We start from the raw sequence: 26,116 nt of genomic DNA, 5'->3' as shown, positions 1-26,116 counted from the left end.
AAGGTCTTCTCATCAATACTGACGATCCAAGTTTGACCCCAGAACCCACTTGGGGAAAGGAGGAACGAACTCCTAGACATTATCCTGACTTCTCACATGGCAGAAATGTGCCTACACACAAACAGCCACACAAAATAAAATGTAAATAGTAGAAGGAAAAGAAATCTACTGAACCTAACAGTGAAATACAAAGTACATATAGGATACTCAGATGAAAGGATAATCCACAAACGGCAACAAATCAGCAGATCACTTGTCTGGATCAGGGTCTTGTATCTAGAATATACAATGGGCTCTCAGTTCAGTAAGAGAAATAAGAGGCTCAGAACTGTTCTTTCTGGGAGGGCGAGAGGTAAGTAGTTGATAACACCTGGAAAACTGCTCAACATCTTTTAGCCATCAGATAAAAGCACCTTCACTTCCACAAAGATGGAAACACAACAGAAATAAGTACTGGCAAGATGCAGCCAAAGTGAGTGCACCTTTACACACTAAGCAAGAATGTAAACTGTCCTAGTTGCTTTGAGAGACAGTCTGAGAGTTATTCACAGGTAAAGCAAAGTGACCACAGGATGCAACAATTTCATCCAAAAGAAATAAGAAACCCATGACGTTGTAAAAGCCTGCACACAAAAATTTACAGAAACAGTGTAATTCACAATAGAAAGTAGCAAGACCTGCAATTTTGAGGCCGAACTGGGCAACTTGGTGAGTTCCAGGCTAGCCTGAGTTACAGAATGAAATACTGTTTCAAAACAGAACAAGAGCCAGTCAGTGAGACTGACAACCTGAGTTGATTTCTGGAACCCCCTGGGTAGAATGAGAGAAGCCACCTCTCAAGTCGTCCTCCTATTTCCACAAATGGACCAGGGTGCATGGCTATCCCAACCCACAGACAAGGTAATCTTTAAATTGGAGAGAAAGTCCTAACACCCGTTTTACCATCACTAATCTTTAGAGCATCGTGTTTAGTGCAACTCTCTGCCAATCATATATTCTTCTATGTAGATGAAATGTCCAAAGTGCACAAATTACTAAGAAAGGGAGATCAAAGATTTTCCAGAGCTAGAACAACTATTGGTGGACATGGCCTTTTTCCTGGGGTAAGGAAAATATTTTCAAGTTAGACAGAGGTGATCACTGTACAACTCTGAATAAACTAATGCCCACTGATTTTTACACTTTAGAAGGGTTTAATTTCTATCATGAGTCATGTGAATAAAGTTATAATTTATAAATTGCTGTGATGATGTACAGTTATTAGTTATTTGAAGAAATTATTCTTGAAAAGTTAAGTTTGGATCTTGAACAACAACAGGGTGGGAGAGCCTGGCACAGTGGTACACAACTTTAATCCCAGCACTTGGGAAGCAGAGGCAGGTAGATCTCTGAAAGTTTAAGGCCAGCTTGGTCTACATAGAGAGGTCCAGGCCAACCAGGGCTATACAGTGTGACTCTGCCTCAAACAAACAAACAAACAAATAAATAAATGAATGAATGAATGAATGTGGGTGGTAGTGGTGCTGAGAGACGGCTCAGTAGTTAAGAGCATTTGTTGCAAGACTATACTTTCAGGGGTCATTTCTATAGTTCGTTACTAGAGAAGTTTCTCTGTGAGTTCGAGGCCAAAAAAAAAAAAAAGAGCATTTGTTGCTCTTGCAGAGAACCTGGGTTCAGTCCCCAGGTCCCACGTGGTAGCTCAAAGCCATTTGCAAAAACCATAGTTCTAGGAGATCTAATGCATTCTTCTGACCTCCAAGGTACCAGGCATGCTCATGGTGTATGTACATACATGTAAGCAAAACACTCATGCACATTTGAAAAAAAAAAAAGAATCTGATCTTAAATCTTACAGCACTTCAGAACTTACCTTTACTATAAAGAGCTTTATGTACTTTTGAAGGCTTTTCCACTGTTGAAGATGCTGAGAACCCAGGAGGTAGTCGGACGTGAACCAATGTCAGTGTATTGGGCCGAGCTGATGGCTGTCTGAATGGACAAGTGCTGAAATACAACCTCACACCTGAGGAGGGTAATGATATGCATCAGTAACAAAAAGTAAGGCACGTGTAGTGAAGAAATTTCCCACATACACACAGACTGCTGCAAAAGCACACATCACTTTCCTCACTGGCCTGAAATCACAGATTAGCAATTTAAACAAATTTCTAGAAAATGTCACAGAATTGAGCAGTGACTCAACACATTCCTATAGCAAAAGCTTGTGACAAGTCAAGAGAACCTGTGTCTCAGTTAAGGCTCTGTCTCTAAAAACAAGGCAGTTCACTTTACAGGTCTGGTTACACATCACAATATGAGTAGGGAAACAGCATCTTCCATTTAAAAAAAAAAAATCCTCATTTTATGACTTCTCAGCATAGCTTAATAACTAATAAAGGAGGAAAAAGTTCCTGATCATAAACTTACAATCCAAGTATCATCAAATTCATAACAGTCATGGCAGATATAGAAACAAATGTACCTGCATGAGTGACAGCCAGTAACTGACAGTCCAGGGATTCAGAGTTCTCAATCACTGCTATCTGAACAATCGGCTTAAAAACAGAACGATCAATAGTCCTATAGGAAACAAAACCCAAATGCATTTCTAATTTATAAAGTCAAGTCTGAGGCAGGTATGGTGGCATATGCCTTTAATCCCAAGACTCATAAGACATAGGCAAGTGGATCTCTTTGAGTTTGAGGCCAGCCTGGTCTATGTACTTAGTTCCAGGACAGCCAGAAATATAATAGAGAGGCCCTGTCTCAATAAATAAATAAGATTAACTCCTTTACAAAGCAACATAGTAGTAGTAGGAAGTAGCAAGACTCCAGTATATGCATAGTTAAGACTAGCCCTCTTTTCAAACCACTGAACAGACCATTTAAACGGGGCAAAATAAACCCAAAGAGCTACAATGTTCTCAAGGAATCAAATCACCCCCACAGGGATCTCTACTGATTAGAAGAGAGAAAACAGACGTGTCAGTAGGAGATAAATAATGGAGAAAACTTTGAGTGGGGGAATGGACATTAAGCGCCTCCAGATGCAGCAATGGAATTAGTTCATGTAACCTGTGTGTACTGGCTTAGAAAAAGAAGTAAGAGCTGGGTGTGGTGGTACACACTTCTGATCCAGTGCTTGGGGAGCGGACAGGAAGATCAGGAATTCAAGATCAGCCTGGATGACATGAAGCTTTAGTTTAAGAAACGAAACAAAACATTACTACTGGGAATCTAATAGATTAGAAGACAAATTGAGAGATTAGAATATTTTATAAATAACTTCTGTACCTTCCTCCCAAATGTCAATATTATGAAAAATAAAATAAAAAGACTAAGGACCAATATAATTCAAAAAGTCTAACAGTATAATTTGGAGAGGAAAAAAAAAGCCATAAACGTTTTGAGGGCTGTGCTAGCTTCTGCAGCACATTTATTCAATTGGAATGACGGGAGACATGGCCACTATACAAGGATAACATGCAAATTCATACAGTATTCTGCAGGGAGAGAGAGAGAGAGAGAGAGAGAGAGAGGCAGGCCATACTTTATCAGGCAAAACAGAATGAAAGTCAAGAACAATAAAAAGAAATCAATTCAAAATTTTAGAACTACTGGGAAATTAAATGTTTACTATGTAATTACGTAGTTACAATAGTTCAACTCCCTTCCTTCCATATATATATATATATTTTTTTTTTTTTTGGAGACAGGATCTTACTATGTAGTCCTGGCTGGTTTATGACTCACAAAAATCCACCTGTCTCCACCTTCTGAGTGCTCCACCATGCCTGCTTGCTAATTTTCTGCAATGTGACCACTGTACTTAAAAGAAAATGGAAGCGGAAAGAGACCATACCTGCTCTTTATTTACTTCCTTCCAAATGTCTAGGTTAATCAGAAGGTTAAGAAAACCAGGCGAACATTAGCAACTGGGGGTTTAGATAGCTATCCCAAATCATAATTGGTCAGTTTGGCTACAATACATACTTGGGTTCTCTATCAATTTAATAGTTTTAAGACAGAGTTTCCCTGTGTAGCCCAGGCAGCCTCCAAGCTAAAATCCTACTGCCTCAGCCGCCAGAGTCTAAGACAAGACACAGACACCGTGCCAGGTTAGTACATGACTTTTAACATGCTGTTCATTTTCTTGTAGATTTGGCAATTTTTCCAGAAGAAAAAGAAAAAAGAAGCCCATCTTTCTGTTTGCACTCAGAATATACATTTCTGTAATTAATAAGCAGGAAAAGAAAGCTGAAGATTTTCATTATGACATCTGATCATTGCAATTACCCAAGTTTACAGACAATCTAAACTGAAAAGCTGAGACCTCTATTATAAAGTGAGGAGAATGTCTACAGATCAATAAGGAGTTTGGGACGTATGCACCAATCAGTGTAGAGTCCAATACAGAAGTCCTTAGATTCCAGGTTGGGTTCTAGCTCTTTTAAGAAGCCAAAGGAAGCTACTGTATCACTTAGTTTCTGTTTTATCATGAAGTAAATGAGGATATTACAGCTATGAAATTCTACCTTGTACTATGTAGGCCTGTTGCAAGAGGAAAGTAGCTGGCCTATGTTATCTTTGTTATAACACCTATAATGTTTGCAACAATGAACCTGAGCTTCAAGTTCCAAGGGAAAAGGCTAGAGAGTCAGCTAAATGGTAGAATGCTTGCCTGGTCTGTGGGAGACCTTGGGTGTGATTCTCAGCACCTTTGGAAACAAGTCCAAGAGGGAAAAAAACAAAAAGCTGTACTTCACTCAATAAGACATACCACCTTATGTTTTGAACCAACATGAGACAGTCTATAGCAAAAAGGTTTCAGAAACAGCTTATTATGATGTTCCTTAACCACTCATCTTTTAGAGATGTTTAAAGGCTTAATTTAATCTTAATATAGTATATATAACATTTATGTGCTATATATACTATATAATGTATATATACGTACGCATACATACAATATATACTTAGGTATAGTATAATATGGATGTATAGTATAATATAACATTATAGAATAATCATATCTGCAAATGAAATGTTGACAATAAAGTACACATTACCTAGCAATGTTTCCAGCAGCAGAGACAATGGCATTCTGTGAAACTGAGGCAACTCTACTCATCCCCTGCCCATCATGGCCCAAATCATAAACCTGTGAAGAAAAAGTGCTCCTTTAGACACAATTACATAGCGCATACATTATATTAAAGCTGACTTGTTCTTTTAAAGAATAATTTGGTACTTACTAGACAAGGAAACATCAGGATGTTTGAAATCCCACCAAATCAAACAAACAAAACATGGCCTAAGAAATTGTTTGAGGTGTTTATTAAAAAATGCACACGGTTGAAGCCAGGTGTGGCAATACACACCAGTAATAACAGATACTTGGGAGGTAGAGGCAGAAGACTTCAAGATCATCCTTGGCCACCAAGCAAGCTTAAGGCCAGTCTAAACTACAAGAGAATTTGTCTCAAATAACAACAAAATTCACAGTACACGGATAAGTCTAAGTGACTAAATTGTCTTCATAAAACAGGGATGTGCCAGGCGTGATGGTGCACACTTTTAATCCCAGCACTTAGGAGGCAGAGGCCAGTCTGTTCTACAGAATGAGTTTCAGGACAGCCAGGGCTACACGAGAAACCCTGTCTCAAAAAACAAACAAACAAAGCCAAACAAAACAGGGATATAAGCAGTAAGATAATTCACTTGCTAAAGGCACTGGCCACTACCAACCTGACAACCTGGAGTTCCATCTCCAGAAACTACGATAAGAGAGAGGATGACTCCTAAAGTCCTCTGCCTCCACATGTGAGCTATGCCACACAGGCGTGCATATGCACATGTGTGTATGTACACGCGTGTACACACACACACAAATTTTTTGAAAGAATAAAACAGGAATGCTTTTCTATTTTTAAACAGTAGCAGATATGCATATTTACCTGTATTACTCCTTTCTCCGATCGTGTATACAAAATGTTTCTGGAATTATCAATTTCAATTTGAACAATAGGATCTAAGAGTAAAACAAAAGAAGAAACTAAACCCTGAGGATCATCAACTGAACACAGGGTCCATTCACAACAAATTAAAACTGATGCATCAGGATTTGCACTCTACTCTCTTGCTTGCTTGTTAAAGTCTACAACATCTGCATGAGGACCGAGCCAGGGAACACAGTCAAGGGGAACACAAGTAACTTACTCCAACAGGCAAGGTACTGGATGCTGCTCTGCAGTAACCCCAGCTTGTAGGAGGCTACGGCACAAGGACTGCTTATTAGAGTTTGAGAAATATATTACAGCCAGGCGGTAGTGACCCACACCTTTAATCTCAACACTAAGGAGGCAAAGGCAGGTCTCTGGGAGTTCGAGACCAGCCTGGTCTAAGAGCTAGATTCAGGACAGCCAAGGCTGCCAAAGAAGCCCTGTCTCAAAAAATTAAGAAAAAGGAAGAGAAATATATTAAGAGTTACCAAACCAGGCTGCGCTAGCTCTGTCTTTAAAAAACAAACAAAACAAAAAAAAAAAAAAAAAAAACAAAAAAAACCCACTTATTTTGCCTTCTAAATTAATTTTTAATTTTTAAAATTTTGTTTTCAGACAGGGTCTCAGCATGTAATTTTGGCTGGCCTCAAACTTCCTATGCAGCTCAGGCTGGCTTTCAATGCACAAATCTCTGTACTGGGATTAGAGGTATGTGCCACCATGCCCAGTTTAGATTATTCCTTCATCCAGTAATACTTAAGAAATTATTTATTATATGCTAGAAAAACAAAGACTACTACATTGCTAATTTTTCAAGGATAAAACAAAGGATGACATCTAGGTGGGAAAATGCCACAGAAGGGATGGAGGGACAACTTAGGGTAAAGAGCACACACCACTGCTCTTGCAGGTCTGCGTTTGATTCCTAGCACTTACGCTGCCTATAATTCCAGCTCCAAGGGATCCAATGCCCTCTCCTGCTCTCCAAAGACACTATGTATATACATATCACCATAAATGCACACTGACACACACCATAAATTAATTTAAAAGAAGGTGCCACGATGAAATCTATTCCTCAACATACCAACTTAAATATACACGACATGCTCCCATAAGACTGTATCACTTCACCATGTGGCAGCCACCGTAGTTTATGTAAATATTCTCTGTTAGCATAGCGACAACACTAACAGAATCCACACAGAAGGTAAGGGACTCATAACTAAAAATTTACTCATATAACTTTAAGTTTCAATACCTTACTTTACTTTAAAGCATCTTATAGAATTATTCCACCTGCTTGTTTCTACGTTGGTTAAAACTCAGGGATATATGCCAAGCAGTGGCGGTGCACACCTTTATCCCAGCACTTGGGAAGCAGAGGCAGGCGATTTCTGAGTTCGAGGCCAGCCTGGGCTAGAGTGAGTTCTAGGATAGCTGGGGCTACACACAGAAACCCTGTCTTGAAAAAAACAAACAAACAAATACAACATACAAACAACGCCCCCCCCCCCCCGCCCCGCCCGATATAAATTTGAACTGGGAATTCACTCTAGACCATTTATGAGATGTAAATCTGTCTCTCTTACTTGTGCATGTGTGCTATATACACAGACAGACCACACACACGTTTTGAAAGAAAGGTGTTTGGGGCTCATGACCCAGGAATGACCGTAAATTTGTAGAAAATAACTGGAGATTAAAATCTACGTTTTTCTGTTTTATCATGCTTTTGCTCTCTGGGACACCTCACAGAGGTAACAAATACAATTTAACATGACAAGTATTTTAACAAAGCATGCAAATTTCTGAGGAAAATGTTAACTCTGGAGGTACCAAAAATCTGTCTTATTTGCCAAATTTGTTTGCTACTTACCATCTTCTGAGAATGTGAACTGCAGCAAGGAAGGCACAAGGAAGGAGAGTGAGCTCTTTGAGTGGTTGATCTTCCTACATCTTTGACTGAACCAGCCTGCCTCTGCCTGGGAGGAAACAAGATAGGACCTGTAAAGCCATATACTCACTTAAACCTCTAAGTCTCCATGAATCACCAGTGATTGTAAGTACAGCGGAACATACCTTTCAAAATCAACTACAGATTATTCTATGAGTAAAAATACAACAAATGACTTAAGACATATTATTCAATGAAAAGCCAACTGGGAAAATAACTAATAGTAACCTAAGTAAGGACATACATTTACAAAAGTATGCTGTCTGTTAGTACATACATGTAAACAGGTTTATTAATGTGTGCATAAATACACATATACCAATGTCAGTATCATGCTTTAAAACAGCAGTTCTCGCCCTTTAATATAATTTATGTTGTGGGGACCCCAACTATAAATGATTTATTTTGCTACTTCATAACTATAATTTTGGTGGTTACAACTTGTACTATAAATATCGGATATGTGGCCCCCAGAAGGGGGTTGTGACCCACAGTTTGGGAACCACATACTAAGCAGATTACCACAGTGAGAGAGCCGTGATGCAGTTCACACAGCGCTTGTCTAACGTTTGTAAAGCTCTGAGCTCAAGTTCCAGACACCAACGTCTGCCCCGGGAAAGAAGGGCTTTACCTAGGAGGGAGACTGGGTCTCCAGGGTATGGAGCAGGGACAGTAGACTGCAGTGCATTTTCCTCAGTAACAGAGACAGCACGCAATGAGAAGACTGACAAAAGCAAGAGAGGAAAAAAACCTGTAAATGCTAAGGCTTACTTGGTATGCTACTTCATACAAACAGCCATCCTTTCCAGCCAAAAAAATCCTGCCACTATCAGTGGAAGTGATGGTTAACAGGTAAGTGTTATCGGTCGGAAGAGAATACAAAGGATCCGGAAGCAGCTGCATTCCTCCACACATACTGTCATTAAGAACGCCAGAACCTGTAAGTGTGCAGCAAGGAAAAGAAGAGAACAGTTTCTTAGCTTCCTGAAAGTTTAAAATGATATTCACATTATCTTGAGAACTGGTAACTTTACTGAATTCCTATCAAAACATCCCAAATGCCTACAACATGTTTTACAAAGTTACCATAAAAGCTTGAGGAGAGATGGCTTAGTCTCAGGGGTTCTTGCAGAGGCTGGGGTTCAGTTCTCAGCACCCACATGGCCAATCACAAATATGCCTGTAACTTAAGTCCTAGGGGATCTAACATCATCTTCTGGCTTCCTCAGGCTCCAGGCACACACACAGTGCACATATATACATTCAGGCAAAACATTAATATATATAAAATAAAAAGAAACCTTTCCTGGCTGTGGCGGCACAAGCCTTTAATCCCAGCACCAGGGTTGGGGGTTGGGGGGGGGCACAGGATGATCTCTGTGAGTTCGAGGCCAGCCTGGTCTACAGAGTGAGTAGGGTTACACAGCGAAACCCTGTCTCAAAAAAGCAAAAAATAAATAAATACATAAATCTCAAACAAAACAGTTTTACAGAACGGCCAGGAATGTTGCTTAGTAGTAAAGTGCTTGCATTCTATATGTAAACCCCTGAATTTACATATTCCTAGCAGCACATAAAAATGCACACAAAGCTTCACTAAAGATAATTTGATAATTCATCTTAAACTGTACCAACAGTACACTTATTTATCATACACCAAAATATCAAGAAAAACAAACCTAAACTCACGTGAGGATTTACTACTGAAAACCATTATAATACTAACTTTAAACACATTATTTTTAAAAACCTAGCATTTGAGTGGGTTACCATACCTGTCTGTACATTAGCATAGCTGAGTCCAAGAATTACTATATCTACAGGGGTTGCCAAAACCAGCAGGTGTCGTACATGAGGTTGAAAGATGCCTGGGGCAAAGCAGACAAAGGTAAATTATCTTCTGAAAAACACAGCATTTAGGCATGAATAAAATACAGTTGTGCCATTAATGTGAGTTCTTAATTAGACAGCAAAAGTCTGAATCCGGGTGAGCCAACTGTGATGTTTGAATATTACTATGTTAGAGTATTAAAGTACATCAACAGTAGAAAAGAGCTAACACAAAATAATTGGTTCAACGGTGTCATCTAAAAAGTGTAGCACACACATGCAGTGTGAACATTATCTAGCCACACAAAAGAAGGAAATTTGGGGGATAGCATTTGGGGTAGCCCAGGTTGGGCTTGACCCTGTGATTTAGCTGAAGATGACCTTGAACTGACTCTCCTCTCTCCACCTCCCCAGTGTGGGGATTACAGACATGAGCTCCACACCTGGCAGAAAAGGAAGGAAATTCAGAACCCAACATGCATGATCTGTGAAGACACATCAAAGTGAAGCACACTGGACACAAAGTAACGAACACTACAGGAAAAAAGCCATTCATGTAGATAAAGTAGAGAGATCGCTGCCAGGTGTTAGAAGAAAGAACAGGAGTTTGGAGACTGTATGTATAGTCATAATCTCATCCTGATAGGTTTATTTCTTACCAGCTTTTGGTTTGACAAGCCCCACAGCAAGAATTGTCTCACTGAGTCCATCAAAATAGGCAAGGTCACCTCTGGTCAAAGTAAAGAAAACATGTATACATATACATATATTAAACCTTATTTACAATATCTTATTAGTTGAATAAACTTAGATACAGAATAGACACAGCAAACAAAACTAGGGAAGGATTAAGACTCAGGCACTAGACCATTCCAAGGATAAACTAAAGCAACATTCTAAACATCTCCTCTGTCCGACTGGGCTGCAAGCACTGTCTGCCAAGTTAACACCCATCTCCTGCTGAGACAGGGAAGCAGTGTGGAGAGGACTCTGGGAAGGAGCTCAGAAAACTTACGAGGAGACGAGGAAAAGTCCCCCAGTGTCTACTCCACATCCTAACGCAGGGGAAGTATGCAGGAATTCAGAAACCCGTGCTACTGAAGTAACTACAGCAACAAACAAACCCAAATTCAGCTTACCTCTGACCCTGGAAAAAAGCCAACACTTGCCACAATAAAGGTCTACCCACCGAACCCTAGTTAAAGAGGAGGCATATCTATGTCTCAAGACAACAGTTAAGTATTTGTTAAATGAATGAGTGTTACATTTGAATAGAAAAGTAAAAATGTCACTAATATGAAGACTTTTTAGAACTATCACATTCGTAGACCATTTCTATTATGACTAAAATATAGTTTTAGTTTTTTGGTTTTTATTTTTTATTTTTATTTTTTGGTTTTTTCAAGACAGGGTTTCTCTGTGTAGTTTTGGTGCCTGTCCTGGATCTCACTCTGTAGACCAGGCCAGCTTCAAACTCAGAGATCCTCCTGGCTCTGCCTCCCAAGTGCTGGGATTAAAGGTGTGTACCACCACTGCCTGGCTTAAATATAGTCTTAACTGGAAATTATCTTTCTACAGAATATAAATTGTCATATGGTATGATTTTGATGCAATTAAGTCTTTTAAATATGTGTTCATATGCACATGCATCTTTCTAAAAGGAGCATTAGTTATTCAATGCAAGATTAACAGCTTAACTACATGGGCCTTCTATGACATTTCTTATCTCAATAAGGATAATATAGATGACTCAAATAGGTAACTTCGTAACCGAAATATGACGTGGAAATAACACAAAACTTACCTCTAAATGCCAAGAGAGCCAACCAGATCAATATATTACTCTATTTAAAAAACACTGACTTTGGATTTTATATATTCTATATATCTAATGTAAACACAGTCAAAACCATGAAACAACCAAATTATCATTTCAATAATTATCAGCTTCCTAGTCCATAGAAATGCAAGGAAAAGGAGTCTTTTTTAAAATGTCACCCCCAGGGTCCACATGGAGGAAAGAGAATTGAGTTATGCAAATTGTGTTCAGACTGCCACATATACCCTGTGGTTTATACACCCACACCTAAACCATGCCCACACACATACACGCATATACCCAAAGGAAATAAAATGTAACCAAAAAAATAAAAAGTGCCAAATAACGGCTCAAAAAAGTACCAATATATTATCATCTTTTCTACAGACTACAAACTTGGAATTTATGCCTTGGTTCTCAAGAAGACCTTTGAAAGGTGGGGATAGAACTCAATGAGAGAACACTTGCCTAGCATGCATGAGACACTAGGTTTAACCCCAGGATTTCAAACAAGCAAACCAACTGACAAATAATAAACAAGAGCAGTTCTTAGGTTGGGGAATGGAGCTCAGTGGTCGAGTGCTTGCCGTGAGTAGGCAGAGGCAGCACTCGGACCCAGAACATGGTTTGAGAAATTACAAACAGAATCCACACTGTTGTGTGTGTGTGTGTGTGTGTGTGTGTGTGTGTGTGCATGTATAAAAGCCAGAGGTGAGTCAATGTTAGGTATTTTCTCTCATTTCCCTGCCTCTGCCCCTCAAGTGCGGGGGTTACATGTGCACAGTCACGCCTGGCTCTTATGTGAGTGGGGAGGGCCTGGGCTTAGGCTCACCTGCTCTCCTAGCAAGCACTTTGGCCTTCTCCCTACCCCACAAAGCCACTATGCCCCAGATGAAGTTAGGCACATTGGGAAACACTGACCCAGACAACTAAAAGGGAAAACCGGACAGCTTCCGGTGAGTAGAACACTAACTGCAACAAGCAGTAATGGTTAACAGAATTCCAACCCAGCCTTCCGTACTTACCCATCTTCATAGTTCCACATGAAGATGTCACTGTCAATTGTAAGCCAGGCCCTGCTGATGGGAGGAAAAACACCCATCATGCAGTTACACTGCATATCTGAGGAGGTATGAATGTAAGGTCCAAAGAACGCCATTATTTTTTCTCAGTTTGTTCAATAGCTTTTGACTTACAACTTATGATTAAAAAAAGATCTCGGTTGGGGATTTAGCTCAGTGGTAGAGCGCTTGCCTAGCAAGCACAAGGCCCTGGGTTCAATCCTCAGCTCCAAAAAAAGAAAGATCTCTTGGCTAGATGTGTCACTTGGTGATTCAGTGCTTGCCTGGCCTGCATGAGGCTCCCGTCCACATGCCTACCTTTCTTCTCTCCCCTTCTTATTTTTAAAAATGATTTTATTTATTGTGTGTGTATGTGTTTTATCCTGTTTGTCTGTGTACCATGTGTGTGCCTGGTGACCATGGAGGCTGGAAGAGGGCCTTGGAGATCCTGGAACTGGAGGTACAGACAGTTGTGAGCCACCAAGAGTGTGCTGGCAATCTAATCTGTGTCCTCTGCAAGAGCAGACAGTGCTCTTTACTGTTGAAATTATTTCTAGCCAATAAAGACTTTTCCTTGCCGGGCGGTGGTGGCGCACGCCTGTAATCCCTGTACTCGGGAGGCAGAGGCAGGTGGATCTCTGTGAGTTCAAGGCCAGCCTGATCTACAAAGCGAGTTCCAGAACAGCCTCCAAAGCTACACAGAGAAACCCTGTCTCGAAAAACCACCAAAAAAAAAAAAAAAAAAGACTTTTCCTTTTTCTTGAGACAATCTCACTGTTAGCATAAATCAGCCTGGGAACTACAATCATCTTGCCTTACCCTTACGATGGCTGGGGTTACTAGAATGTATTATACTTGCCTACTCTATTCCTTCCTTCCTTTCTTTTGAGACTAGGTCTCACTATGTAGTTGTTTGTTCTGGAACTCTAATGTAGACCAGGGTAGTCCTGAACTCAAAAAAAGAAAGAAAGAAAGAAAAATCAGCCTGCCTCTAACTACCAAGTGCTGGAATTAAAGGTGCATCCCACCATGCCTGACCCATGCTTTTCTATTTTATAAGGAAGCAAATTACCCAGGTACTCCTTTTGAGGTAAGGCCTTATTATATATACCAAGTTGGCTGCATGAGTGCCATAATCCTCCTGCTTCAACCTCTTGGGTACTGGCATTACAGAATATATGACAGGAGCCAAGACTGAAAATCTGGGGGGAAGTGGGTAATGATGATTGAACAGCTGGGCCTCGGACATGCTAGACAGATGCTCTACCACTGAGCTTTATGTGTGGCTCTGAAAACTCACAAATAACTTAAAACATTATGCAAACAGGAATTATAATAATGAAGACACTAATCAAAAATTCACAAAATAGCTAAATAAAAAACAATAGGATACGTCCAAATTGTTCAACCAGCTCGGGTGGGAGAGGCACTCTTCGGATAGTGCTGATTTCTGGAAGGCTGGGGACGGACAGCAAACCCGGTCCTTGCAGAGGGTAATCCATATCAGACATTCCAGAAACAGTGGGACTATCTACAAAGAACAAAATGAAGCATTAATATACACCAGTACGGTAGCACACATCAACTAGACTAGATAAGCAATTCAAGCTGCCTCTCCCCAACCCCACCACCAATGTCACCACAATTAAGGAGTTCTGACCTGTCACAAAAGTAAACCTGAGAAATCCCACTGTTACAGGATGGGGCAGTTACTGGCTTCAATCATGAGGGAAGGTTATCAAGATTGGGGATGGCGCTCAGTTAGCACAGTTCTTAGCATGCATGAATACCTGGCTGTGATTCCTAGCTCAGCAAAAACTGGGCACAGTGGCATATGCCTGTATTCTTAGCACACAGGAGGTGAACACAAGAGGACCAGGGATTCAAGGTTATCCTTGACTACAGTTAGAAACCAGCACCAGTTATATTAGATCCTGTCCTAAAAACCTAAACAAGGTCCAAACCAAACAATCCATTCTTTTTTCCTTTGGATTTCTCCTCCAGACCAACAGTAACATACAAATAGTACCAAAAATGCAATATATTATTGGGAGTTGTTGGGGACCACAGACTGCTCTCAATAGAGAATTCTTAATGTGCTTCTTTCTCTTGCTCTATGACTCAGAGCCTAGGGGCAGGAGTGGGCTGGTCAACTTAACTTGTCCTTCAGGGCCCTGAACACTAGACCTGCTGACAACCCAATAATTCCATGCCCCTTATCAGGCTCTAGTTTAGAATACATACATTTGTGGGGAAACTGACATTAAACACTGACTACTATGGCTGAATAATCATGGGTATGCCTCTCGAAACATGGTTCATTCACATAACTGTTCACTCCTCCATGGGATTCTTTTTCTTTTTTTTCAAAGTAAATCGTATTCATAAAATACAATGTTGTTTGTTTGTTTGAGACAGGCTTTCTCTGTGTAAGCACCCTGGATGTCCTGGAACTCACTCTGTACCGCCAGGCGGTGGTGGCGCACGCCTTTAATCCCAGCACTCAGGAGGCAGAGGCAGGTGGATCTCTGTGAGTTGAGGCCAGCCTGGTCTACAGAGCGAGATCCAGGACAGGCACCAAAGCTACAAAGAGAAACTCAGTCTCTTTGCAACAACAACAACAACAACAACAACAACAACAAAAAAAAAAAAAAAAAAAAAAAAAAGAAGAAGAAGAAAAAAAAGAAAAAAAACTTTTAGAGAAACTAAAGACTATAGTGATATTTTATTTGTACTGAAATGTGATTTTATTTGTATATTAATAAAGTTGCCTTGGGGTCAGAGCAAGCCATAGCAGACGCTGGGTGGTGGTAGTGCACACCTTTAATCCCAGCACTTGGGAGGCAGAGCTAGGCAGGATCTCTGTGTGTTGGAGACTCACACCTTTAATCCCAGAAAGCAAGACTTTAATCCCAGGGAGTGTTGGAGAGACACCGCCAGCCGCCACCATGACAAGAAAGATGTAAGGTATGAGCCAAGTGACAAACTATAGATTAATAGAAATGGGCTAAATATAAGAGTAAGAGCTAGACAATGATAGGCCTGAGCTAATGGCCAAGCAGTTTAAATAATATAAATGTCTGTGTGTTTATTTTATAAATGGGTTGTTTGACTAACAGGGCTTTGTGGGGTTTGGAGAGAAGGTCTCCAACTACCAAAAACTTCCTTTTTATGAAGACAAGCTCTCAATGTATAGTTCTGGGCAGTCTGAAACTCACTACGTAAATCAGACTGACCTCAAACTCAAAGAGATGTTCCTGCCTCTGCCTTCTAAGTGCTAAGATGAAAAAAGTGTACCACCATGCCCTTAAACTAGAGACTTTCACTAAGAGTCTGGGAAGAGCTGGGCAGTGGTGGCACATGCCTTTAATCTGAGCACTCAAGGCAGAGGCAGACAAAACTGAGTTAGAGGTTAGCCTGGTCTACAGAGTGAGTTCCAGGACAGCCAGTGCTACAGAGAAAGAATCTGGATCCCAGCACTCGGGAGGCAAAGCCAGGCGGATCTCTGTTAGTTTGAGGCCAATCTGGTCTACAGAGTGAGATCCAGGACAGGCACGAAAACTACACAGAGAAACCCTGTCTCGAAACCCACTCCCCAAAAAAGTAAAGAATCTGGGAAGAGTCTCTTAGGCAGAGAAAAAAAATGGTAGAAGGGAAAGGGATTAGTGTGAGGAGGAATACGTAAAGAGATTATATAGTTAAGATATCAGAAAGCATGGATGGACTCTATATCTTGTGTTCAAACTTGAGGACAAATTAAGATGATTGTGGCGAATAGGCCAAATACATTCTATAAGGCAAGCCCATTTGTTAGTTGCTGTCAAGTATTTTTTTCTAGTACTTGCTTCTAGTATTTCTGATTAAAAATCTCTCAAAAGATTTTTATAAATCATTAGCATGTATTGGTCTACTTCATATGCATTATCCTGTTTAAGTTACCTCCGTTTTTGCTCACCAAGTCTCATCTGTATTTTAACATTTCTCTGCTTTTCTCCAACTTCCATGTCTCAAGAGTCACTTTGTAGCAACTAATGCAATTCCACAAACCTTTAGCTGGTTACAATTTTTTTAAAGTTAGGGCAAATACTTTCCAGTTATCCCGTTCGTTGACAGAGACTTCGTTCTACCCTCCTGTCAGTCAGCATTCTGACTCCTGTATTTCTTTACTGGTTCGCCCCAGCACTTACAAATACACTAACTGTATACATAAGACATGACTGAGAGAACACTGCAGATTTCCAAATTAACGTTTGCTTTCCCGATTGGCTCACAAGTGATACAAGAAATGTACAAAAATAGAATCTGGATCAGAAGATTCTTCCCATTTGGACTTAAAGAGCTTGCTCTGACCTCTTCATGTATCTACAACGAACAAAGCGCAGACAAGAAAACTGAAAGGGGTTTGCTTGTTCTTTAAAACTTTCAGGAAACCAAGCCCTAAACTCTGAATGTCCTCGCAGGCACCAATGCAGTGATAAGGACTAAGGCAGAGAATCGGACTAGAATCTTTTAGGCGGAGAAACAGGGCGCCCAACGGGCCGGTTCACTCACTTGGGGCGGACACCATGAGCAGCTCCGAAAGGTCTGGGTACATGCGGTCTTCTTGCAACTGTCGGTCGATAAGCCTCCCCGCATTTTCCAAAGCTTCCTGCAGGGAGGCGGCCGACGACGTAGAGGCCGCCATCACCGAGCCCAGCACAGACGTTGGCATGTCGGCAATCGCGGACACCACGCTCCGAAGACACGCCAAACCCGAGGAGACCCGAGAGAAAAGCCAAGAGAGTCCACCAACACTTCTCCGTGGGACGCGCGCGCCAAACGAAAAACCGGGCGCCAGATCATGACGCACTTCCGGCTCGTCCTCCCGGGTCCTGGAAGACACTGTTTCAGGAACGGAAAGAGGAAGCCGTGGAGGGGGTTGGACGTTGGCGGAGGGACTGAGGGAGGGAGGGGGCTGGAGTTGAGTGTGTAGATGGCCTGGGGAAGGAAGGAGGGGAAGGGAAGAGGGGAGGGGTCCAGCGGAGAGGGGTGGGGCGGGCGAGGAAGGGAAAGGGAGGAGGAGGAACTCCGGGCGCCGGAGCGGGCTGGGGGACGCTGGCGGGTCTGCCGTGCGGTGGTGACCCCGCGCGAGACGAGCCTTGGCCTTGGGCCCCACCCCCAAATTGGAATGCGGCGACGACTGCTGTTTATAAGAGTGCACACTTCCGTTACCATAGTGCCCTAAAGACTTCTAACAGGAGTTAGAAATTGGTCCCTGGTTCGGGAAACAGGTTACCTGTGAGCCATAATTTTACAGCATTCCAAACAGTGGGGGTCAATTCAAATTCCTTAGAGTTTTCCCTATGTGCGTGCCTCTGGCATTGGCTTTGTGGCCAGTCATCGTGGCATTTTGGGGTTGGAAGGTCAGAGAGCTGGAGTGTCTTTCGCCTTTAATATGATAGTACTGTATTAGGAGGCTGAGGCAAGAGGATTGTTGTGAGTTCACAAGGTGAGTTCCAGGTTAGCACGGTGTACAGCGTGTAATCCTGTACTAGGGGGGTGGGTTGGGGAGATAAGTCATATCGATGACCCCAGAATTTGAGAAGTAGAAGCAGGAGGATAAGGAGTTGAAGATCATCGTCAGCTATGTCACAAGTTTGTAGTAAGCCTATGAAATTTGAGACTCTGTCTCAAAAAAAAAAAAAAATGTAGCTTTTGCTGCACATCTTTATCCCCTATTGCATTGGGGTAGCACCCATATAATTCATCTGTTTATTCTCAGCTCATACTACAAGGATTGATATAAAGTAATGTAGGCACTCAAAAAACCATCTGGTTCTAGAAAACTGAATGTCTGCTGTGTCAGGCATCATGCCTACTGTTGGGAATATCAAACTAATACACTTTTGTCCTTTGAAGCAGTTAATGCAAAGACAAAGTAAATGTGTCATGAAGTCCAGGCATAGAGGCACATACCACTATGGAAGCCAGCTTGGGCTATGTAGTGAGACCTGTCTGTTACAGATTTTCTATTGGGGAACATATATATATATATATAATATATACAATACATATATATATATATATATATATAATATACAATACATAACATACATACATACATACATATAATATACACACACATACACACACACACACACACACACACACACATTTTAGAGGAGCAATTAGAAGAAAGGCTTTGTTCCCAACAAAAGGAAACTTCAGTAGACAAGGCAACCACCCACCTGTTCAGGGTGTCGTCCCCCATATCCATTTGTCCCACTGTCCATAACCTGTGTCCTGCCCCATCCAGTCCAGTCCCATCCCGTTCTGTGTCCCCTTGCACCAGGGTTTCTCTGTGTAGCTCTGGCTGTCCTGTAGCCCAGGCTGGCCTCCAACTCACAGACACCCACCTGCCTCTGCCTCTGGAGTGCTGGGATTAAAGGCGTGTGCTACCAACACTGCGTGGCTTTTTTTTTTTTTTTTAGAGACTGGGTTTGACTATGTGTTTAACTCACAATGTATTCAAATTTACAATCCCCCTACCTCAAGGACCAGAGTAGCTATGATTACAAGCATCATCTAACACACCTAGTCCAAAACATTTTTAAACTTCTAGGACTTTGCAAAGGTGTCTTGTTTGTTTGTTTGTTTTTTGGTGTGTGTGTGTGTATGTGTGTGTTTTGAGACAGGTTTCTCTTTGTAATCACCCTGGCTGTCCTAGAAGTCACTCTATAGACCAGACTGGCCTCCAACTCACAGATATCCACCTGTCTCTGCCTCCCAAGTGCTGGGATTAAAAGTGTATGCTACCACTGCCCAGCTTTCTTATTGTTTGAATACTGCAGTCCTTAGGCTCTCTGCTAATTCTGTCAATTGTATATGTACTGGGGAAATCAGCCTGCTGAAGGAGAGATACTTTGAATCCTATGTTTGATTTGGAAGAAAAAGATTTATTTTTATTTATGTGTCTGTGTGTCTGTGTGAATATATGTCATGTGTGTGTATATGGCTATGGAGACCAGAAGAGCGCATCTGATACCCTGGATCTGGACTTACAGGTAGATGTTAATTCCAAAGATGGGAGGACAAAGACCACTAACCCAAATCATAATGACCAAATCAATTAAGGCAAGCAATTAAATTAAAACAAGCTTATTTTTTTTTTTTTAATTCATGTACACAGGCTGCCTATCTTTAATGTGGGGTTTGAGAGGTCAGCATTGGATGTGAGGAAGACAAGGCTTTTATAGATCATGGGGAGGAGGTTTCCAAATGGGGGATTTGGCAGGCAAAATAGGTGGGGTTACAGGAGCAGAACATAAGCACAACAAGTTAGTCCCTCCTGAAACAAATACATGGTTGCAAGGTGTGCAAACCAAGGCAGTCCTAGGCATAAGGTAGTCACATAACCAAGGAAGGGTTCAAGGTGGTTATAAACAACTTTTTGAAACAAAGATGTTTTATTTTAAGAACGTGGGAAGGAGTCATACCATACAACAGAGCCTATGTGGGAAGTTTATTGAGGGGAGGGGAGAGAAGGAGCAGAGAAGAGACAGAGACCAGTCCCTGGGGATGAGAGTGAAGGAAGAGAAATAAACAGGAGGTGGGCAAGGCCTGCCTTTTATAAGGAAACATGGCGAATGTGCACAGGGGGTGCTCTTAGTGGCTGCAGTTGAGATATCCTATCAGGACCCTAAGGGCAGGCCAGTAGATATGCCTAAATGCTAATATTCCCCCTTTTGTTTATTATAAAAAGGTAAGGAGTTAGGAAGGGGTAACAGGTGAGTCAGGGATGAGGGTGCCATGTTCTCTAGACTGCTTCCTGCTGACTTGGGGGGCATCAGCCATCTTTGGGGGCCTGAGAGAGCTGGGGTGCTGGCTGCTTCACTTCACTGTCCAGGCTCTGTGTAACTATATGGTGCTGCTTGGACCTGGCAAGATGCTGTTCTTGTTCGAGGTGGATCCAAGTCGACTTCCTGAAGCTCACAAGAAATCAAGATGAGGTCTATAGCCAAAAATGGAGGAGAGCCATGTGGTTGCTATTGATAGTTACATGCACATACACAGAATTAAACAGGAGTTGAGTTAATCAGGGAACAGAACAAGCCACTAGATTAGACGTAGAGGCCAGGCAGTGGAGGCACAAACCTTTAATCCAAGCACTTGGGAGGCAGAGATCCATCTGGATCTCTGTGAGTTCAAAGCCACCTGGATTAAATGAGATTGACTCAGTCTAGAAGAGAAAGCAGAGCCAGTCAGTGGTAGTTACCCTGAATGACAAGCAACTTATGCACTGAGCCATCCTGTAAACCCAAGGAACACATTATCTTCACCAATCAGAGAGTACAGACTAACCTCAAAGGACTTTCCACTAGGATGATCCAAAGCTACTGCTCTACTGTAACCAATCAATTATTTTCTTTGCTCCTTCTTGCCCAGTGGGTAGAGACTTAAATGGCTTACTGTCTGTCCCTGACCATCTGATGAATCACCGAGTGTTCAGAAAAACTAATATTCTTTTTTTTCCCCCCAAGACAGCGTTTCTCTGTGTAACAGCCCTGGCTGTCCTGGAACTCACTCTGTAGACCAGACTGGCCTCAAACTCACAGAGATCCACCTGCCTCTGCCTCCCAAGTGCTGGAATTAAAGGTGTGAGCTATCACTGCCTGGATCAGAAAAATTAATATTCTAATGTGCCCCATTTTATCTTTTAACACACCTTTGCTTTTGCTTCATCACTCTAATAGATATAGTGAAGTAACCCCCAAATTATAACTTAGAATTATTTACGAAAGAGTTTTAATCTCACGGCAGTCTTAAGCAGGTCTGCTGATTGCACTGGGAATCACTGCTTGAGTAGCTTCCTGTTTTGATTAATGAATACATTCATTCTCTTCAAGAAAATAAAAAATTTCCCATTATACTTTACAGTTATGTTTATGAAGTTGTTTCACACAAACACAATAGCAATAGTTTAATGTGGAAGCTGCTTGTACCAAAATTATTGTCTCTATCATTTATTGTGAGCAAACCCATCTTTTTAAAATATTTTATTTATTATGTATGCAGTGTTCTGCCTGAAGGCTAGAAGAGAGCACCAGATCTCATTAGAGATGGTTGTGAGCCACCATGTGGTTGATGGGACTTGAACTCAGGACCTCTGGAAGAGCAGCCAGTGCTTTTAACCTCTGAGCCATTTCTCCAGCCCTGCAAACCCATCTTTTTGTGATGTTTATGGTGATGAGCATCAATTCCAACTGGGTGATAGAATAGCTGGTGCCTAGTTTTCTTTTCCCTCAAGAGGTTTGCAGTTTAAAGTTTAATAAATCATGCATCTCAAGATTTCATCTTCTTGACTACTGAGGAACTGAAATAGCTGTTTCTGAGCTTAAGGTTATGGTTATATAGAAACTTCATTCATAAAGTTCTACTCCAGTACCTAATCTGTGCTCAAGGAAGAGATATTAGTAATAACTTATTTTAGTGTAGGCAAAACAAATTAGCCTTACTGGTTGTAGTTGAGGGTGACTTTTGTGGTTAATAATCTCTTAAGACAGACACAAACATCATTGCTACAAATTATATATATCTTGCACATAGGAAAAGTAACTTTTGCATTCAGAACTCTTTCTTATTAAATTCATTTAACAAGTGCTCAGACTGCCTGCCCAGCGATTGTACTATGAAGAAAGACTAAGGTATCACATGGTAGGTGGACTTTATTTAGTTGGAGGTCTACGAAGTTCTACAGGTGTTTACAAGAGCACGTGAGGTTCAATTTGACAACTGGAGGATGAATGGTGGAATCAAGGGCCCAGAGCTTGGAGAAGCGTCAGAGAGTCCAGAACACTGTGTTCTGGGGTTGCTTATTGCAATGAACGGCTGGTGAAGTTGAAAATGACAAAATTGGAATGGAAAGGTTTTGGAAGCCATGCTAACTTTTTGGTTTGTTTTTCCGAGACAGGGTTTCTCTGTGTAGCTTTGCGCCTTTCCTAGAAATCACTCTGTAGCCTAGGCTGGCCTCAAACTCACAGAGATCCTCCCGGCTCTGCCTCCAGAGTGCTGGAATTAAAGGCGTGCACCACCACTGCCCGCTTGGTTTTTCTTTTCTTCCTTCCTTCCTTCCTTCCTTCCTTCCTTCCTTCCTTCCTTCCTTCCTTCCTTCCTTTCTTTCTTTCTTTTAATTTGTATTTTTGGTGCTTGAGGTCCAACAAATAGCATTGTCTATGCTTAGCAGTCACAGACTTACAGTTCTACCTTATTAACAAGTTTGCCTTTTATTCCAAGGACAATGGGAACATTAGATGATCATTATTGTTTAAGGCTTACAGATAAACAAAACATAGAGGTAGGACATTAATAGTGGAGCTCATGAGTAAAAATTTCAAAGTATTTTCATTCTTGAGTGGACAAGAAGGGTCTGTAGGTTAAGGTGTTTTCTATTAAGACTGTGACCTAAGTTCCACCCCCAGTTCCCAGAGGGTGGAAGAATAGTTTTTTGAGTTGTTCTCTGATCTTCATGGCATGCTTATGCCACTTGACCAATAAATTAATATTTTCACCGGGTGGTGGTGGCGCATGCCTTTAATCTCAGCACTCTGGAGGTAGAGCCACGAGGATCTCTGTGAGTTCGAGGCCAGCCTGGTCTACTAAGTGAGTTCCAGGAAAGGCGCCAAGCTACACAGAGAAACCCTGTCTCGCAAAACCAAAAAAACCCAAAACAAAACAAAACAAAACAAAAAAACCCAAAAAATTTCACTTGGCTTGGTAGCACACACCTTTACAAACAACGCTTGGGATTAAGAGACAGATGGGTCTCTGGGTTCCAGGCCAGCCATGGGTTACTTAGTGAGATTCTGATTAAAAATAATATTTTCTGCTCATCCAAGTATTTCTTTTAGACTTTAAAAACAAAATAAACGACACACCATTAATTCATAGCTTAAGTAAGGAACTAAGTTGTAAAGAAACCAAAATAAATCGGAAACAGAATGGATAGGTAACATTTGGAAACCTTGCTCAGTAAACAAGGCTAGCCAAGCCAGTGGGAGTCGGTGAGGGCAGGCACTTAGAACATAGTGGCTTCTTAGAGCTTGAGTTGTATCTAGATACTGGTTTCTTCCTTCAAGTACACGGAGGAGGTGAGCAACTGGTGAGCTTCGTCATGTATATCATAGAGGAAAAGCAGCACTCCAAGAGCAAGATACTGTTGACTTCTCCTTAGAAATTTGCGAGGACGGTCACCTATGCCTGCAAACAGGACCACTCCCGCGGTTGAATGAGGATGCGGTCTCGGCCCGCGCCTTCCCTCCTGACCGCTAGGGGGCGAGCGTCCGAAGGCCTCTCTTCCCCGCGCGGACCGGCCGCTCTTGGCGACGCGGACTGGGAGACGGTACTTCCTGTCGGGCTTGCCGGGAGTGGCGCGCTGCTTGCGCGGGTGCTGCGGGTGCTGCTGCCGAGGCTGTCGGGGCTCGGCCAACCATGGAACCCTCGGGGCCCGGCGAAGGTGGGTTCGGCCGCGGCCGGCGGGCGGGGGGTGGCGGGCCGTGCTGGGGAGCCGGAGCGCCGCGCTGACGGCCCGTTTTGTCTTCCCTGTCTTGTACAGTGCCAGGCGCAGACGCGGCGGGACCCGACCCTCAGCTGGCGGTCACCATGGGCTTCACAGGGTTCGGTGAGTGCCTGCCCTGGGCAGAGCCCAGCCCGATTTTGCAGAGGGCTTACGAACTGAAGGTTTAGGGGAGCTGTCACATTTGGCCGGCGCCTTCTGCCGGGCCACATCCGAATTGCTTCGGTCCCATTTCATTTGTTGAGACCAGTTCAGATGACACTCGGAAACCTTGACTGAAAGAGATTGATTACTGTTGGGACCCAGTCTGAGAAGGACATGTATTGGTGGCCATTGACTAGTATTATGGTGGCTACTTAGTTCCTTTCTTTTGGTTAGTCTTTCTCGTTCGGAATCCTCACTCCAGTCCTTGTGTAAACCCTAGATATGACAAGTTATTAGGTGATTTAAAAAACGTCTCCAAAGAGGAGTAATCAGCTGTTAAAAACATTAGTGCTAGCAAAAATCGAATGGAAATTGTTTTGTAATTTCTTTTGGGAACAAATATCCCGCTAATGTATCTAGTTCTCATTCATTCATTCGTCCATGGATTTACTGTCTTCTAGGACCTTTAAGTATTCAGTCCATAAAAGGGTAGTTACAGTATTTACTTTTCTTTCTGATTTCTTATTTTTAAATGATAAATGGCTGTGTATTTATATATTTATATTTATGAGTGGGTATTTTGCCTGGATGAATCTGTGCTCCACATGACTGCAGTGCCCATGGAGGCCAGAAGAAGGCATTGAACCCTATGGGACTAGAGTTACAGATGGGTGTGAGCCATCATGTGGGTGCTGGGAACCAAAGCCATGTCCTCTGCAAGAGCAGCAAGTGCTCTGAACTGCTGAGCCATCTCTCCATCCCCACCCCACCCTTTTTCTTTTGTTTGTTTTTTTGTTTTGATTTTTTGGTTTTTTTTTTGAGACACGGTTTCTCTGTGTAACAGCCCTGGCTGTCCTGGAACTCACTCTGTAGCCCAGGCTGGCCTTGAACTCACAGAGATCCGCCTGCCTCTGCCTCCCAAGTGCTGGGATTAAAGGGGTGCACCACCACCACCACAACCACTTGGCATCCAATCACTCTGTCTAACGTCAGAAAGTTTAGAGAATTACAAAGAAAAAGAAGTCAAGGCTTCAAAATTAATTTGGCTTTCAGTGTTGCTGTTGCATTTTGAAAATTAATATCATACTTATGAGTAAATGTTGATTTTTAAGACAATATTTTACTAATTTTCATGTGTTATATTCTTCCAAAACATGATTTTATATTTGATAGTATGAGGAATCAGCAGGACTTCCTGTATGTTAAACCCTTGTTTTGCTACTGAGCTACACTGCTAGCCCCAAACTTGATTTATTTTAGTATTCAGAGAACACACTACACAACAAAATTGGTATCACTTAAATTTTTTTCCTACATAATTTCTGGTTTTTATATTTTTGTTTGTTGAGGGAGAGTCTGACTATGTATCCCTGGGTGACCTGAAATTTGAGATTCTCTTGCCTCAGCCTCTCACATGCTGGCATGTAGCCATATCCATCTTTTGAGTTTTATCAATAATGCTAAAAGAAGGGGCTGGAGAGATGGCTCAGAGGTTAAGAGCACTGACTACTCTTCTACAGAGGTCCTGAGTTCAGTTCCCAGCAACCACATGGTGGCTTACAACCATCTGTAATGAGATCTGGTGCCCTCTTCTGGCCTGCAGTCATACATGCTGTATACATAATGGATGAATAAATCTTTAAAAACAAAATAATGCTAGCCGGGCAGTGGTGGTGCACGCCTTTAATCCCAGCACTCGGGAGGCAGAGCCAGGCAGATCTCTGTGAGTTCGAGGCCAGCCTGGACTACAGA

The 26,116-nt window shown here is 41.9% G+C and overlaps 2 protein-coding genes and 1 pseudogene across 4 annotated transcripts in view; 2 read left to right on the top strand and 1 right to left on the bottom strand.

Moving 5' to 3' along the window:
- Positions 1–17,494, bottom strand: part of Nup155 (nucleoporin 155) — a 43,527-nt gene extending 26,033 nt beyond the window's left edge. The window contains exons 1-11 of the mRNA XM_036206925.1: positions 17,221–17,494; positions 14,063–14,200; positions 12,634–12,730; positions 10,449–10,519; positions 9,735–9,827; positions 8,731–8,897; positions 7,882–7,987; positions 5,958–6,031; positions 5,070–5,161; positions 2,483–2,580; positions 1,871–2,023 (exon numbers count right to left, since the gene is read on the bottom strand). Of these exons, the coding sequence (XP_036062818.1) occupies positions 1,871–2,023; positions 2,483–2,580; positions 5,070–5,161; positions 5,958–6,031; positions 7,882–7,987; positions 8,731–8,897; positions 9,735–9,827; positions 10,449–10,519; positions 12,634–12,730; positions 14,063–14,200; positions 17,221–17,380 (1,249 nt within the window). The 5' untranslated portion in view covers positions 17,381–17,494. The remainder of the gene's footprint in view (positions 1–1,870; positions 2,024–2,482; positions 2,581–5,069; positions 5,162–5,957; positions 6,032–7,881; positions 7,988–8,730; positions 8,898–9,734; positions 9,828–10,448; positions 10,520–12,633; positions 12,731–14,062; positions 14,201–17,220) is intronic.
- Positions 1,560–1,663, top strand: LOC118596597 (annotated as a pseudogene).
- Positions 17,495–17,796: 302 nt separating the features above from the next.
- Positions 17,797–26,116, top strand: part of Wdr70 (WD repeat domain 70) — a 269,544-nt gene continuing 261,224 nt past the window's right edge. For 2 of the 3 annotated variants that reach the window (XM_036207244.1, XM_036207246.1), the window contains exons 1-2: positions 23,420–24,160; positions 24,260–24,325. In XM_036207244.1, coding sequence (XP_036063137.1) covers positions 24,136–24,160; positions 24,260–24,325 — 91 coding nt within the window. In that variant the 5' untranslated portion in view covers positions 23,420–24,135. Of the gene's footprint in view, positions 18,158–23,419; positions 24,161–24,259; positions 24,326–26,116 lie in introns of those variants that run through there. The other variant, XM_036207243.1, reaches the window with a different exon arrangement.

Source organism: Onychomys torridus, chromosome 15 (genome assembly GCF_903995425.1).
Source record: "Onychomys torridus chromosome 15, mOncTor1.1, whole genome shotgun sequence".
Lineage (NCBI taxonomy): Eukaryota > Metazoa > Chordata > Mammalia > Rodentia > Cricetidae > Onychomys > Onychomys torridus.
This window is presented reverse-complemented; position numbering and strand designations above follow the sequence as displayed.